This window comes from Corvus kubaryi, unplaced genomic scaffold (assembly GCF_017639235.1).
Source record: "Corvus kubaryi isolate FWS band 111438036 unplaced genomic scaffold, C.kubaryi_AGA036_p1.0 37266, whole genome shotgun sequence".
Taxonomy (NCBI): domain Eukaryota; kingdom Metazoa; phylum Chordata; class Aves; order Passeriformes; family Corvidae; genus Corvus; species Corvus kubaryi.
The window spans coordinates 2,032,666-2,047,828 of NW_024581081.1; the positions used below are offsets into that span (position 1 = coordinate 2,032,666).

Consider the following 15,163-nt stretch of genomic DNA (forward strand, 5'->3'; position numbering starts at 1 on the left):
GTTTGGATTGAAACGCAGCAGATGCGGAGTTTTTCTTTGGACTCAGATGTTTATTATTTCTTATCTATGGTACAGCTGCACAGAATGTGCCTCTGAACTAACAAGGTAGAAATGGCCCCAGAGTTCTACCTTCCAAGGTCTTTTAAATCCCTAACTGTCCAATTATGGAATGTCAACGAATTTATTTTTACCTATAATCCAGTAACTAATCATTCATGTTCCTCACTGTGGGTTTTTTGAACCAATACCAGATCACCCAGGCTTGTGAAGAAGAAGGAAGAAGAAAGAAGAAGAACTAACCTACACCCAAAACCCTCCATCTTGTTACATGTATATTACTATATCCCAGAAACCTAAATTTTCTACATCTCTACATATTCCACCCAGTGATATAACAAACTTATTTTTTAATTACACAGCAACAATCTCAGTGCTATCACATAATTTGGGAAGCCTTTCCCAAGGCCTCAGGTCAAATGCAGCGTGCTTTTGAGGATCATTGCCTGTCAGCACTGAAAGACTGAAATTCTCTGAACCCAAGGTTCCAACACTTAAACATAAAACTCTTAGAAGTATCAATCAAAAATCTTATGAAGTAAACTTACAAAGATACATACCTAGGACACTTATCAATACTGTAACTTAGAGACACATACAACATGATATGTTGACCTCCTCAGTGCGTTTTTTTAAGGACCGTTTGCAAATCCAGTGACCTTGTCTCATTTCATCTAGTAAAAAACTGTAATTCTAAAAATCTGTTTGTTTAAAATGCAGACTGTAACACGCAGAAAGGCACAGTTCATCTTTCACTGATAAATTGAATAGAAAAGACAAAGAACTGGGCAATGATCCTGTGAAATACACTCTGACTTACTGTGCTGTGTTATATAATATTTTGTGTAATGTAATTCATGAGGCTTGCAGAGATATTAAAGCACTATGCTAGCAACCATTTTGCCGTTATTTATTTTACTTTATTTAACTGATAGTTATTTTATAAAAGTTCAGTTTACTTTCCATGAATTCATCTTTGGTTTACAAGTTTTATTACCTTCAAAGAAAATAAAAAATCAGCCAGAACTGTCATTGCCATATTCTACAGCCGTTATTTATCTGAGCTTCTATGGTAGTTTGTCCTTGCCCATAATTTTCAGAAGAGTTTCATCTAGCCTGAATAAAAGTTCTTGAGTCACTATTCTGGATGGTTAAAATGTAAAGCATTGCTGTGCAGATTGCTACCATACTTAATAACCATAGTAAACATGATACTCATTTTTTTCTAGTGGGGAAAAGTCTAATTTTGAGCTAAAAATGCAAAATTTAGCTTATTTCTTAATGGCTTCTGTTTTTGAAAGGAGTTGATTAGGAACATTTTTTAAGTTTGCTATGCAAATTCCAAATATTCTTATTGCATATATATTCAGAATATTATTGTCTTATCTTCAATTCATGTGTATTAGTGACAGAATTTTATATCAGCAACCACTGTCACAATATCTGCAGTATGGTCAGATCTTAAGTACATGTATTTTAAAAAGAATATTTTGGGAGTTTCTGTGAAGACTGTAGATAGGCCTGCAAAGTAGATCCACAAAATGTAAGGATTCCAGGATCTTGGGAAAATAATTTGAAATTGTTTCTTTGTTGTTTCCAGAATTAAAAACCACTATTAAAATAGAAAAATGCATGAATACAATGCTTTAATATTTCCTTCTTAAATTTATCTAGACTCTCAGTAATATGCACTCTGTAAGCAAGAACTTAAAACCTCTAAAACTACACATTTTCAGCATTATAGGGCACATGAATTTTCAAGACAAATTTAGTATTGAAACAAAAGAAGTATATAAAATGTATTAAGGCAAAGAGAAAAAGACCCATGCTCCAACATTGAAAGCTGGGTTGCTAGTCATGGTTCTCATTAGAAAATAATCCTTTACCAACTCGTTCAGTTGCTAAGTCAGAAAACACATTTTACTAGATGAAATTTCACTTGAACTTGGGCAAATGATCCTTGTATTTACGCACACTACAGAAGCTTTTTTATTTATTAAATTTAAAAACCAATTTTATCTGTTACTTTTCTAACCCAACAAAATAAAACCTTTGGGTATTGTAGTCCAATTTTTTCAAAGTTTTCAATTTACCAAAACTACTCCATCTTTCTGGGGATTCACTCTGTCTTGATGAAATGAAAACAGTAAAACAGTTTGGGAAAGAAGTTTCCCTGAGAGAGCAGATAAATGCTTAATAAAGAACTCAGAACTACATCAGGAAGCATTTCTAAATTCAATGTCTTAAGTAATTTGGGCCACTTAAAGTGCCATATTTTTACACCTAAGTAGATTTTCTATGAGTACCAAATTGAGAAAGATCTTTTGAATGACCTGACTGCTATGAGTTTACTCAGTTATCGTAACGCTAACATTGTATCCAATATATGAAGAAAACTTCTGTATGGGCTGGCATGGCAGTATGCACAGAAAATCCAAATTACTATAGCTTGATAAATTATCACAGGTAAATGAATATGCCACAAAGAAGCAAATGAATAATTACAATATTTAAGTTTCTGTTGAATTTGTTGACAGCATATTATCTCAAAAAAAAAACAAAAAAAATCAGCAAAGGTCATATGGATGTATTGACTGAAGGTCATCTGAAGACTTCTTTCCAACTGTTAAATGCCATTTTCAATGACACTATCAATGTAACAGTTATGTTCAGGTGTCTCGTTTCATAGACACCCATGTCAGATGCCACAAGCAACTCTAATCTCCTCCCAAAGCTGGGTTTATTTTTAACTTTCTGAAAGTAATACTGTCTAATCAACTCAACTTCCTTAATAGTCTTGATTGATGCATCTGCACCTAAAATTTTGCTCCTATATGCTTTGATATATTTAATACAGTATTAAAAAGTTATGCAAGGCAAGTCCTATTGAATTATTTTTTCAAATGTATTTCTGCTGTTCACTCCATCTCAGTTTGGGTGGGTCATGCCAACATCCTCATGTATCCTGGAAAACCAGCAGGGTCATTCATACCACAGTATGGCCTTGAGCATTGACGCAGCACTATTGAGGTATGCAGATAGCACAGGCCCTGCTATGATTCTGTCTAGTGCTTATTTGCCTAGATAATGCTCATCCATGATTCAGGATAAGCAACTACCAAGGCTATTTACAGCATATAATTTAAAGTCAACTACCCTGTCTTGTACAAAGAATCAAAGAATTTAGCTGTACAGAAATTATCTCTTCCATACTACTGTGCCTCAGGCTCAGAGAATGACTCACACCCTGTTTTGGTTTTAAGCATAGATACAGTTCATGCAAACATCTGTTAGTCGTGCTGTTGCTTATGAGTTCTGAAAATTATGTGCTAGTCTTGAATTTTGACTTCTTTGAAATAACGTGGATTTTCATAAGAGGATTTTAACTTTTCTATGGTAACACAGTTAGTTTGTTCCAAAATCTGACCTTGAAATTGTCAGTAGTATCCTGCCTGTTTTGTTTCATTGTTTGCTCTTGAAATGGAGAGAACACCTTCACAGTGTTTGGTGTCAGCCAGCAGATGGTGCAGTATTCCCTTCCATTTCTGGGCTCTGTCAATATCTAGAATTTGTTCACTTAGTATTTCGTTCACCTGTCTGCAGTTTACCTTTGAGGACCTTTCAGTGTTGCTAGCACATTATCTCAGGTATTTCATTCCACCAGGTTATGACTGAAAATATGAAGTAACTTCTGAGCCATCTCCCAGGGCTCTTGGAAACCATGGGACAAAGGATTTCTGGTGGTTGACCTCATCTTTTTAAGACAGTCATCTGCTTCAAAACTGCTCTTGGTCCATGCTCTTTCTCAATCACACTTGGAGGCAGTGAGAACATTCTGGTTTTCCTCTGTACTGGTTCTGAAGTTAGTGAAGAATGACATGTTGTGGTCTTGCTTTCTCCAACTTGTTTCAGGGAGATTTGACTGCATAACTTCTTGGTTGGTAAGATGCAAGAGTTCCTGGCCTAGATATACAGCATTCATGGCTATTGTCCCACTGTGTTATAGTATCTTTCTGGATTCTGGATGGTTATGTGGAAATGTTCAGACATGGCTCTTTCTTGGGGAGGAGTGTCATTTTCATACATGAGATAAATGTCAAGAGTCAGAAGCTAATAGGAACTGTATCATAGAATGCTCTTAGTATAGAAAAATCACTATTCTTATTTGGTTTTGTCATTTCTGTTATATATTTTTTAAAAACTGTGTGTAAAAATACAAATGAAAATGTTTAAGGACATGTTTTATAAACTTCCACAATTTCCAACACCATAAAACTGCCAGGTTTTCATTACATTTATATGTCAAACATGAAAAAATTGGATGCATGGACAATTCTAGTTGTGTATTACATTGTAGAAGGTTTTATGGTATTTTATGCTATAGTTTAATTAATAATAGAAAATAAATCTTCAGAATTGTATTTAACTTTTCCCACAGACACTTTTTATATGTGCCTTTGTCCCAGTGCTCTTCTTTAACTTTGTGTTATTTTTATTAAAACCAAATAATTTCAAGTTAATTTGGCAAACAGCTATGCATGAATAATTGGCAAAGAGAAAGGAAAAGAATGTCAAAAAGTAAAAAACCCCAATAATTTAGCCACTGGTTTCACTAAGGGGATACAATAAGTTGACTCTCTCCTGATTTACCTTCACAATTCTTTAAAAATAACATGTAGTGTTAGGCTTAATCTTATTAAAATGGTAGCAAACCTTCTTTAAGCAAAAGAGTATTTATTTCCAAAAAGACAATTTCAAATTAATTCTTCACTGACGTACTGCATTGTATGTGTTTTGTGGGGATGAACAAACTGGTTCACTCTTCTTCTGATGAAGTTTAAAATGAACTTCGTACTGCACGAAGGAAATAAATGAAGATCAGCATATGTTGCTCAGAAGGTAGTGGGACAGTCTTGCAACCAGCTCCATATAATCCTTCTACCTTCAAACTCAGCCTTAGACAGGGGGCTCTGCCTACCCACCTCCCCTTGCCTGGGACAGTCTTAGCATCTTCTCTTTCCCTGTTAGAGAAGAGTTGTCCACTGGTGTCTGATAAAAAGTGTCTGCAAAACTGAACATTTCTTCTTCACAACGATAATCCCCTGCGTGTTCTGTAGTAAAAGACCAGAGCTTGTCCTCTGCTTCTTGCTGGTGCCTAAGTGCATCTGGGAGGAGTTCTTAGATGTTGCACCTGAGGGTGGAACTTAATCTACCGCTGGGCCATGGACCCCAGTGGAGACCCTAATTCCCATTCCCCTCTCAGAGTAGGTGTATATAATACATATAATATCACATGGCTTTAAATTGTGAAATTTATCTTTGTATATCATGTAAAGCTCATATTAAGAAATTGCAAATATGAGAGATTAACAGAATGTAGAGAAGTAATGCTTCTCTGTCTTAATCTAAAGTTTTACATTACTGTGCTTGTGAAATACATAAAACATATTAATAAATCATGTAAAGAAAAAGGAGAACAACTGAGTGTCTGAAAATGTGTCAGCAATCCTTTGAAGAGCAAGAGGATTGTAACTAGATAATCATACATCCTGAAGTAGCAGAAATACTTTTGTCTGTCACTGAGGTTATCATGTGGTCCATTGTTTGCTTCACATGAACAATTCTCAGGTATGTTCCACATTTGTCAGAGTCGTGTTTACAGAGCCCTTTTCTCAAGGTACTTCATCTTCTATTTATAATGCTTCCCATCAATTAAAAGGAAGCAGTCCTTGAAGTGTAGTGTACAACTATTTGCTGTATTGAAAGAATGGTATATTTTACATGCTTTTTTAGAAATCAGTTGACTCAGATAATCTAATATGATCAGAATCCAAATAAGTAAGAGCAAGTTAGCACTTATTTTCTTTTCAGTTCGGTGTATTCCTAAATATCAGTTTGTCCCTGTCATTTCCAATGAGGAATCAATGAGGATAAATTCTATATTTTTTATATTAGGGCAAATTGATGATAATGACAGGTGAGGTCTCATGACTGCCTTGTGTAGTAGCCTTAATGCTTTCCTATCTGTACTGGAAATAGCTCATACATTTTAAATAATATTTAGCCTTTTCATAGCTGCAACATATTGGTGGCTCATAATGATTAATTAGTTGGCTCAACTCTATTTCCTGTCACACTATTTCTGTGTCACAGTAATGAACTCCTATACTGTAGCAGAAGTCTTGCTGTTAATCTGTCACTTCAATATTGCATATCGTACTTTAAGGCCTATATCCCATAATCCAAGCGTTTATTATCATCCTGCTTTTTCCTGGGTGATACACTGACCCTCCTCTATATTTGGCAAGACTTTCCTGCTCTGTATTATCAGTGAGGTATTTATTTTAAAAATTTAAATCCCAGCAGTACAATTAAAATGATTTATGAAAATGCAGGATTAAAATCCCCTCCTCCCAGAAATGTGCTAGATTATCTTCTGAATGGCATAGCTCACCGACTTAGAGATTCACATTTCTTTAATAAAAATCAATTCTTAAGTTACATTTATAGGACAAGATTTCAGGCTGGGCTTTTTACTCTCTCTCTAACAGGAGATGATTTTACACAAATTCATATCTTCCTTCGCCTAGCCTCCATTTCTGAGCCAGTCATTGATCCTCTGGTTATTTAGGGAATAATATGACCTTCTTGTTGACTATTAATTTTCCTCACCTCAGTAACCCCAGTAAGATTAGATTGTCACCTTCAGCTGTGGCAACTGAAAGGAAAATGTTTTGGTTATCCTATCATGCTGGTTTCAGCTGGGGTAGAGTTAATTAACTTCACAGTGGCTGGTATGGGGCTGTATTTTGGATTCATGCTGAGCACAGGGTTGATAATATCGGGGTGTTTTTGTCATTGCTGAGCAGGGCTTGCACAGAGCCAAGGCCTTTTCTGTGTTTCCACCATGCTGGTGAGGGACTGGGGTGAATGAGAGGTTGGGAGGAGACACAGCCAGGACAGGTGACCCCAACTGACCACAGGGACATTCCAGACCACGTGGCATCGTGCTCAGCATATAAAGTGGGGGGGGGGGGCGACGGGAAGAAGGAGGAAGAGGGGGGTGAGACATTTGGAGTGATGGGGTTTGCCTTCCCAAGTAACTGTTACTTTTGTAACTATCATGGAGGTAGCAGGAAATGCAGTACGTTCAAAATTATTATGTATTGACTTTTCTGTATTTTTAGATTTTGAGGGTTTGGGTTTAATTTTTACATGAGGAGTTATTTCAAAGCTGAATTCAGATAGCCAGTATAGTAACACTCCAATGACATTTCTTATTATTTTCTTTTGTTATTTAACTTCTTGTGGGAAGTTAAATATCTACAGAATATGTTAAAAAGGCTCTAAATACAGTCTGAGTTAAAAGATTTCTGTTAGGTCCCTTGCCATTATCTGTTTCTCTTCAAGTCTGATAATCTTCCACTTTTTTTAAGATAAGTATTTTAGCATTTCATTGCAGAATGGAAAATATAGGCAGAACTGTCTTTTTTTTTTTTTAAATAAGACACAGGTAATAACTTAGACTAAAGCTCTTTCAATAGGAAATCTTTGTAGTATGACCCTACTGGAAGGTGAAATACAGCAGACTAAAAGGAGAATATTTTCTTGCTAGAAAACTTGTAGGGACAAAATTGTGTTTTGAGCCATAAGCAAAATTACCATATTGAAAAATCCATCTAGTCAAGTCTGGAAAATACTAGTGAGCATTACTCGCTCCATAGTGAAGATTAAAACTAACAGGCCATTATGCATCAAATATATTAAAAGCAAGAAACCAAGAGCTGTGAAACACATAGGCTTCATCTTGACTATTTGTACAGGCTATTGGAAGAAAAAAAGAAAGGTTGAAAGAAATCTTGGAAGAAAAAGTGTAAAGGAAGTTCAAAACTGAGACTGCTCAAAAATGTTTCTGTTTTTCTCCTTTCGTTAAGCTACAAAACAGAAATGAAAGTAAATCTTTCTATTATTTTACCAAAAAATCCTTACAAAATCTTTATAATCCTTACAAAAAACTCCCATTTGTCCTTATCAACCCAAGAATTCCAGAATTTCTTTAACTATACTTAATTTTAATGCCTTAGACAAAGATATTAAATGAGTACATACACAGTTATATATAATGTTTCTGGGAGATCAAATCCAATTTTTGGATAATCAGAGCAAAGACACAGTATTATGTAACCAGTTGTGTGAAATGAGATGGAAAATTAAATTATGTGGCTTAAACACTACCTTCTAAAATTTAAGTTTGTCTTATAGTTTACTAGATTATTTTAAATAAGATTCTTTAAGGAAGATCAATGATACCATTATTGTCAAAGTTCTTCTATATCTTTTCTCAAATAGTTTGGTTTTTTTGTCTATCAGACAGATTAGCCACAAAGCTAATTTTTCTATTGTCAGCATAGAATCTTTATCTGATTTTTCCTTGTCTCAGCAGACTTGCCACTCACTTTGGGCTACTTCATAAGAACAGATTTTCTCCTGGACAAATTGACTGTGATACTGCCATTAGTTTCCTTCCATCTTGTACATTAGTTGTATGTAATGATAAAACTACACTTACTAAGTGTATATTATGTTTCACCTAGGGAGCTTTTAGAACATAAGGAGCCTGGAAGTTTCAAGAAACAGATTTTACTCATACTATGGTTGCTTTTGTTACTTAATCATATATTATATATTAATTTTTATTAGTGCCTATTTACTGAAAGTTCGGGGGCTATGTCTGCAAAATTTACAAACTGCTAGTTTGAACTATTATGAACAGAGGTTCATAATAATTATTGTGAGATTTCTTCTTAAAATCCATATCTGCAGCATTATTGTCAGATGTGGACAAGTTTTGCCAAGAATTTGAGCATTAATCAGCATTTTTTGTGGGTGGATATAAAAAACAAAAGGATTTTGTAGGCGTGAACAGAAAAATCACATTTTTCTCTGAACAGCTGTATAATAGTCACTTTTAAAAGCTAAATAGTAAACACAGAAGGAAAGGGTTTCACACCATAGAATGTAAGACAAAATATTTCTGGCTTCCATATTGTGGGAGTTATTATAGAGCAAAAAAAGCTAAGTAAAAATTGTCTGTGTGCTTGGACAGCTGACACTTCAAGAAATAAGTTAGAAATCAGAATCCTTTTCAGAATCGTGCCAGTTGCCAACCACTTAGGGATTTGAAACTAATTGAGAAGAGACGAGTACACACAAATACTTTATAATCTACAGCTTGTCATATGTATATTTAGTAAAAGATTCTTCTCAAATAAATCTTTTGTGCTATGTGTAAAAATCAGAGTTGTTTTTAAACCCTGAAATCATATTCACCTTAAAGTTGGTATATCATTCCTATGTATATGTAATGTGTAACCATAATACAGAGTTGATAGATAAGGATAGTATCTTTTATTCACTAGTTATTATTGCTGAAAAACATTGACAAGCTTCTGAATACAGAAGCCTTCTTCCTTAAAAGAAAAAGCATATTTCAAGCACAAAAAATAGCTGAAAAAATGGCATGAAGTATCAGAAGTATCAAATCTTTGAGAACAATAACTGGTAGATGCAGTTAGATGAGATATTAATGAAGAGTGGTAGAAAAAAAATTAGACATTCTACTGTGTGTGTTTGGAGGAAAATAGTTGCAAATCCTGAATCAGTAACCTAATGTTGATATGTATTAAGGATATTTTTTACCACAGAAATAGTTTGTAATTTTGAAAGGATTGTCAAATGCCCATTTAAGGAATACATTCCAAACCCCATCTCAATAAGACATAGTGTGGTAAAGGTGTTTTGCCTTTTGAAACACCTCTCATTTAAAAAAACAAGCCCACATATTATTAATTGTATCTCTCTTCAACATGTAAAGCTTTTGCCAGACACAAGTAGCTGTGAAAGGTTTTGGTTTTGATTTTCTGAAACTAGAACATTAAATAACAAAAATCTAATAATATTATAAATTACAAATTAAGCATTAAAAAGAAATATTAAAGGAAGTTTTATTGTCCTGTTGACAGAGAACATGAAAAAAATTGCTTCTTCTTGGTCCTGCTTTTTTGTCAATGATTTTTTGACCCCCTGGTCTCTTCTTACCTGATAGAGCTTTCCTTCTGTAATGAAAAATTTGACCTCTGTTTTAGGCTTGTCACCAGAATTTTGTAATTGCTGTAATGCTGTCTTCTGTTCTCAGAGACCTTTGGGGGAGACTTCTTTTGTCATCTCACAAGTATTGCTACTAGCATGCTGAATGTCCTCAAGAAATACAAACCCCATCCATTTAGGAATTTAAATGTCTATTAATTCTTGTTGTTTTATTTCTTAGTAATCATATTATTTAATTTTTTTTGTTATATCTTTTGTTATTTTTGAACTTTCTCACAAATTGACCCTGGCATATTTATAGAATTATATAATCATAGGCTCATTAAGGTTGGAAAAGACTCTAAAGTTCAACCGTCAACCCAGCACCACCACCATGTTCACCACTAAACCATGTTCTCAAGTGCTATAGCCACACATTTTCTGAAAACTTTAGTGGATGACAACTCCCCCACTTCCTTGGACAGTCTGTTCCAGTACTTTACAACCCTTTCTGTGAAGAAATTTTTCATAATAACTAATCTAAACCTTCCCTGGAGCAACTTAAGGCCGTTTCCCTGGGTTCATACTAACTCCAAAGGCATCTGATAAAGACATTTTTTCTTGTGAAGGCCAATGAGAAAAAAATTATAGACAAGCAAATAATATATGATGTTGAGAAAACAGGAAATACGGGTTTCCTTTGTTCCTTCTCCTGCATGATCCACTGCTGGGACTTGACTTCATTCACATTGATGAATAGGTATTATGCAATTGCCCTTTTAATCTCCCATGAGGGATTAACAATCAGTGCATGTGAGACTATGTTAGTATGTCATTGGCACTATGTCTGCCAATAGTGAGATGCTCACAGCAAATGTATAATACTTACTTTCAAGTATCAGTTCCAGTTAATTTTGATTTATCATGGATTGATCTGTTTCAACATAAAATATTGAAGTCAGTAGCTAAGGTGTGCAAGACCAGGACTCAGATCTACTCAGAGTCAAGCAAGGAGGAAAATGAACCATGGCCTCAAACAGAGAATGTCTGTGTGCTACTTCCTGACTGTGGGATTTACCCAAGAACTGTAAAGTTCAGTTCTTGGCTGCTTTAGTTCAGACTTCCACAGTTCAAATGAGAATGTGATTTCTGTTCTGAAATCAATGGGTGGTTTTGGTTTTTTTTTTGCTTAACCTGACAAATTTGGAGCTTCAGTTTGGTCTATGTGACAAAGCTTGTTACGTATGAAGAAACTTACCTGGATATTACCTAATCTCACTGGAAAAACAGGGTAGCAGCTAAGCACTGTTTTAAAGATGGAAGTGCATTCATAAGGAGATGGATTTGTCTCCAAGTGTTTTTAAGGATCTTATTCTGTTCAGAGAAAATGCATTGTTGTTGAGTCACTTCTCAGCTGTATTCAGAGTTTTGACAGGCCATAAACACACTTCTGATTCTCCCTGGCTAGCCTGAGTGTCTGTGGTAGAGTCCTAATGGGTAAAAGGAGGAAAAGGGAAGAGAACTAGAGTGCAAAATCCCTCCATAGTGTGCTAAGTTTAGTATACTTTGTATTTTAGGATTGGAAGGAGATTACTATTAAAAATAGGTACATAGTTTCTCTACCTTTTTTTCACAGTAGAGAACCATGGAATTTCTTTATAATTATGCTCTTGAAATTATAGGAAATAAATTAGGTCAATGTTCTAAAAATTAAGGAATTATGTACAAATATCGATATTTGTCCTGTACTGGATATTTTGTTGCTTACAGGATTCTTTCTCTTATTTGTTGTTTTCAGTGTCCAAGTTTTTAAATGGGCAGAGTATTGTTCTTAAAATTACTGGTTTGATTCCTATTGCAAAGTGTGAAAGCAAGAATATCAGAATCTGGTACTGTCTTATCAAAAACATATGGGAATATATTAATTTTATTCTCTTATTTAGATCTAATATTTCTGTATTTTAGTATATGTTGTCATAAACCATATTTGGGATTCAATATATTCTGCAGTGATAAAAAATGAATTATTATTTACTAAACATGCCTCTATATGTGGCATGAATTATCTGTTGGCCTGATCACATTGTATTAGTACTGAAAAATTGCATTTATCTGTTTATTTATTTTGTATTTTCAGGCGGAGATTGAAAATCTGGACTATCATTACTTTCTGCCTTTGTTCTTTGATGGGCTTCGTGAAACGGAATTTCCATATGAGTTTTTTGCTCGTCAAGGAGTCCATGACATGCTGGAGCATGGTGGAAACAAGATTCTTCCTGTTGTTCCTCAGCTCATTATCCCAATAAAAGGTAGGTAAACATGTAGGAGAAAAATCCGTAATTTGTATTTATATGATCTAAATTTTTGAAAAGTTGCTAATTGAGCTGTAAGACATGACAGCCTGAACATCACATGAAGATTATTGCAAATGTGAGTAAATTTTAAGATATAAGGCCAGAAAGCTTATGCCCTCAATACCCTGATAAGTGCAGTATTTCAGAAGAATAGACTCTCTGGTTAGTGTTTTCCTTATTACAAGGTGGCTCTTGGTCTTTGGAAATGTGAAGTGACATTTTCTTAGCTGGTTTTGTATATTTATTATGTAAATCCTCTACTGTACAGACCAGTTCATCTAAAATGACAGGAGAAATCAACAGATGGCACTTTAAAAATATTACTTTTGAAGGTTTTGTATATTTAAACATAGATTTTTTGTAGAAAAAAATTGTAAGAAGTAATAAATTATTTTAACACAAATGCAATACTGCTAAACTTCAAGTGTACTACCACTAAAACTAAAACTTTAGTTTCTTGAACCACCTAGTCTTTCAGATGTATTTCTTTGTCCCTTCCTGTTTCTTTAGGTCAGTACCTTGAAGAGCTATTATTCTGAGCCATCATCCTTCTCTAATTAGTTACTGTGATTCTTAAATCTACATGGTACGCCTATACTGATAGGGGCTCGTGTTTGTTAAATTTGGTTTCTCTTTTAATCATTAATGGTATCATTGCTGTCCTTTGTCCTGTCCATGAGACAGTTCAGCTTTAAATACAGTTTTGTAAAAGGGGAAGTGAATGTAGTTTGGAGCCTGATAATACTGAAACAATAGTGTGGGAAGGGTCAGAATTGTGGTTTTTTCATTCAATTTTTTATCAATTTAAAAAGATTGATTATAGATGTCACTATGTCTATATTACTGTAGTTTTGAAAATGCCAAAAGGAATATATAATATTCAGAATGTTTACTCTGTGATGCTTGAGAAAGGTTATGAAAACAATGTTACCATTTTTTCTCTCTATAAGGGAAACACATAAAGAGAGGAATGATATAATTTCTTTCGAATCGTATTTCCAATGACACCCAAATATATCTACAGTAGTATCATTTTTTTTGAAAGCTGAAATAATTTCTTCAGAAAAGACTGCAAGTTTATGACAGCATCTATTCAGTTAGGATTTAAAAGTTTTGCTGAGACCAGAAGCTAGCTTAGATATAATTACCTGGAAGTTTTAGCTGTTACACAGCATTTAGAATTAGAAGGAGACTGCTAGGTAAGGGTATTTCTGTGGGTTTGATATGTAGTCTTAAGTCATAATTTATGGTGCTGGAACACATTCAAGAATTTGCTAGCTAAATTTAGTTGTTGGTTCTGCTTTATTTTATGCTAAAGTGCTTATTTTTTATTTTAAAAAGGCTTCTGTATCAGCTTTAATATGTGAAGAGTCTAAATATTATCAGTGATAAAGGCTTCTTCCTACTTGAAGCCATACTAATATTAAAAGACACCACCATCTCCAGGAGTTTGAAAATGTATACTTTTAAGGGGTTTTAAATTTGGTATGACTGTGTAATACAGCAGCATAGCCATAGCTATACATTTCTGTGACTCAGCTGCATCCACAATAAACTCAGCTATGTTTTACAGAGATTACTGTCTCTAAAGTGTCCCACTGGGTGAGTTATTTCTGATTAACCAGTCTTCTTCTATACCACTACCATATTTCGACTGTGAAGGAGTGAATCAATTGATTGTTAGCCAAGGTAATATATATGATTGAAGGGAAAAGGCTAAAAGAAAGACAGAAAAACAACTCTACAGATAGAATGCTTTTAAGAGCAGTTTTCTCTCCTGCATGTTCATCAAAGGAATATATTAGTAAAGATCTAAATGTTCTCTAAAAACATTTTAAATTAAATATTAAAATTCTGTGTTATATTTTAATGATTTAAGGAGAAATTTGTCTTCCAGCCATCCTTGCTTAAAGTTCAGACATTTAAACACTATATCATTAAAGATGAAAATTATATTATTTAATCCATCTCTGGGTTATTGTAAGCCCAAATCCTTTCAACAATTTTTTTTCTGGTTAAACTAAAAAAAGACAATTGAAATTTACAGGCCTGGTTTCTCTTCTAAAATACCTGAAATATGATCAAAATAATAAAGAATGATCTTTAGTTGCAAAATAATTCTCTTTTTTTGTTGTTTGTCACACTGGAAAGAATATTTTTACTGGAAATTCAGTGGAAGAAAAAAATCCCTCAGGCTGGATGCATTAATTTCTCAGAGAGAAAAATTTTCAAAATATATTTTGATTTCTCAAAATATAAATTAAAAATATATTGTATCTTGCACTGTAAAAACATAAAATAGTTTATAAATATAGTCATTGCATGACATAAAACTTAGAAGTAACAAATTACCTGAATATGTCAAACTTGTAAGGAATCCTACTAAAAATAAATAAAATACAATACCAGAAAATGGAATTACTTAAGGCATAGGGCTTTTTGCTCCCTTTCACAGAAGATGTAGGCAAACCCATTGTCTAAGTTATTTAAACCTCAGCAAAGAAATATAAACTGAGAAATATAGCAAGTAGCAAAGTACTTTGCAGCAGTATCATGAAAGTTCTGAGGCACAACACAAGCCAAAGATCTGCTTTTCCAAAAAGTTTCCTATTGTTATTTTCATATTGCTGACAGATAAAAAAGCAGAAGAAGGAGGCTAATTTTAC

The 15,163-nt window shown here is 34.0% G+C and overlaps 1 protein-coding gene across 9 annotated transcripts in view; it reads left to right on the plus strand.

Moving 5' to 3' along the window:
* Positions 1-15,163, plus strand: part of PACRG (parkin coregulated) — a 216,052-nt gene that overhangs the window by 98,222 nt on the left and 102,667 nt on the right. For all 9 annotated transcript variants that reach the window (XM_042025065.1, XM_042025064.1, XM_042025063.1 and 6 more), the window contains one exon: positions 12,281-12,452. In XM_042025065.1, the coding sequence (XP_041880999.1) occupies positions 12,281-12,452 (172 nt within the window). The remainder of the gene's footprint in view (positions 1-12,280; positions 12,453-15,163) is intronic.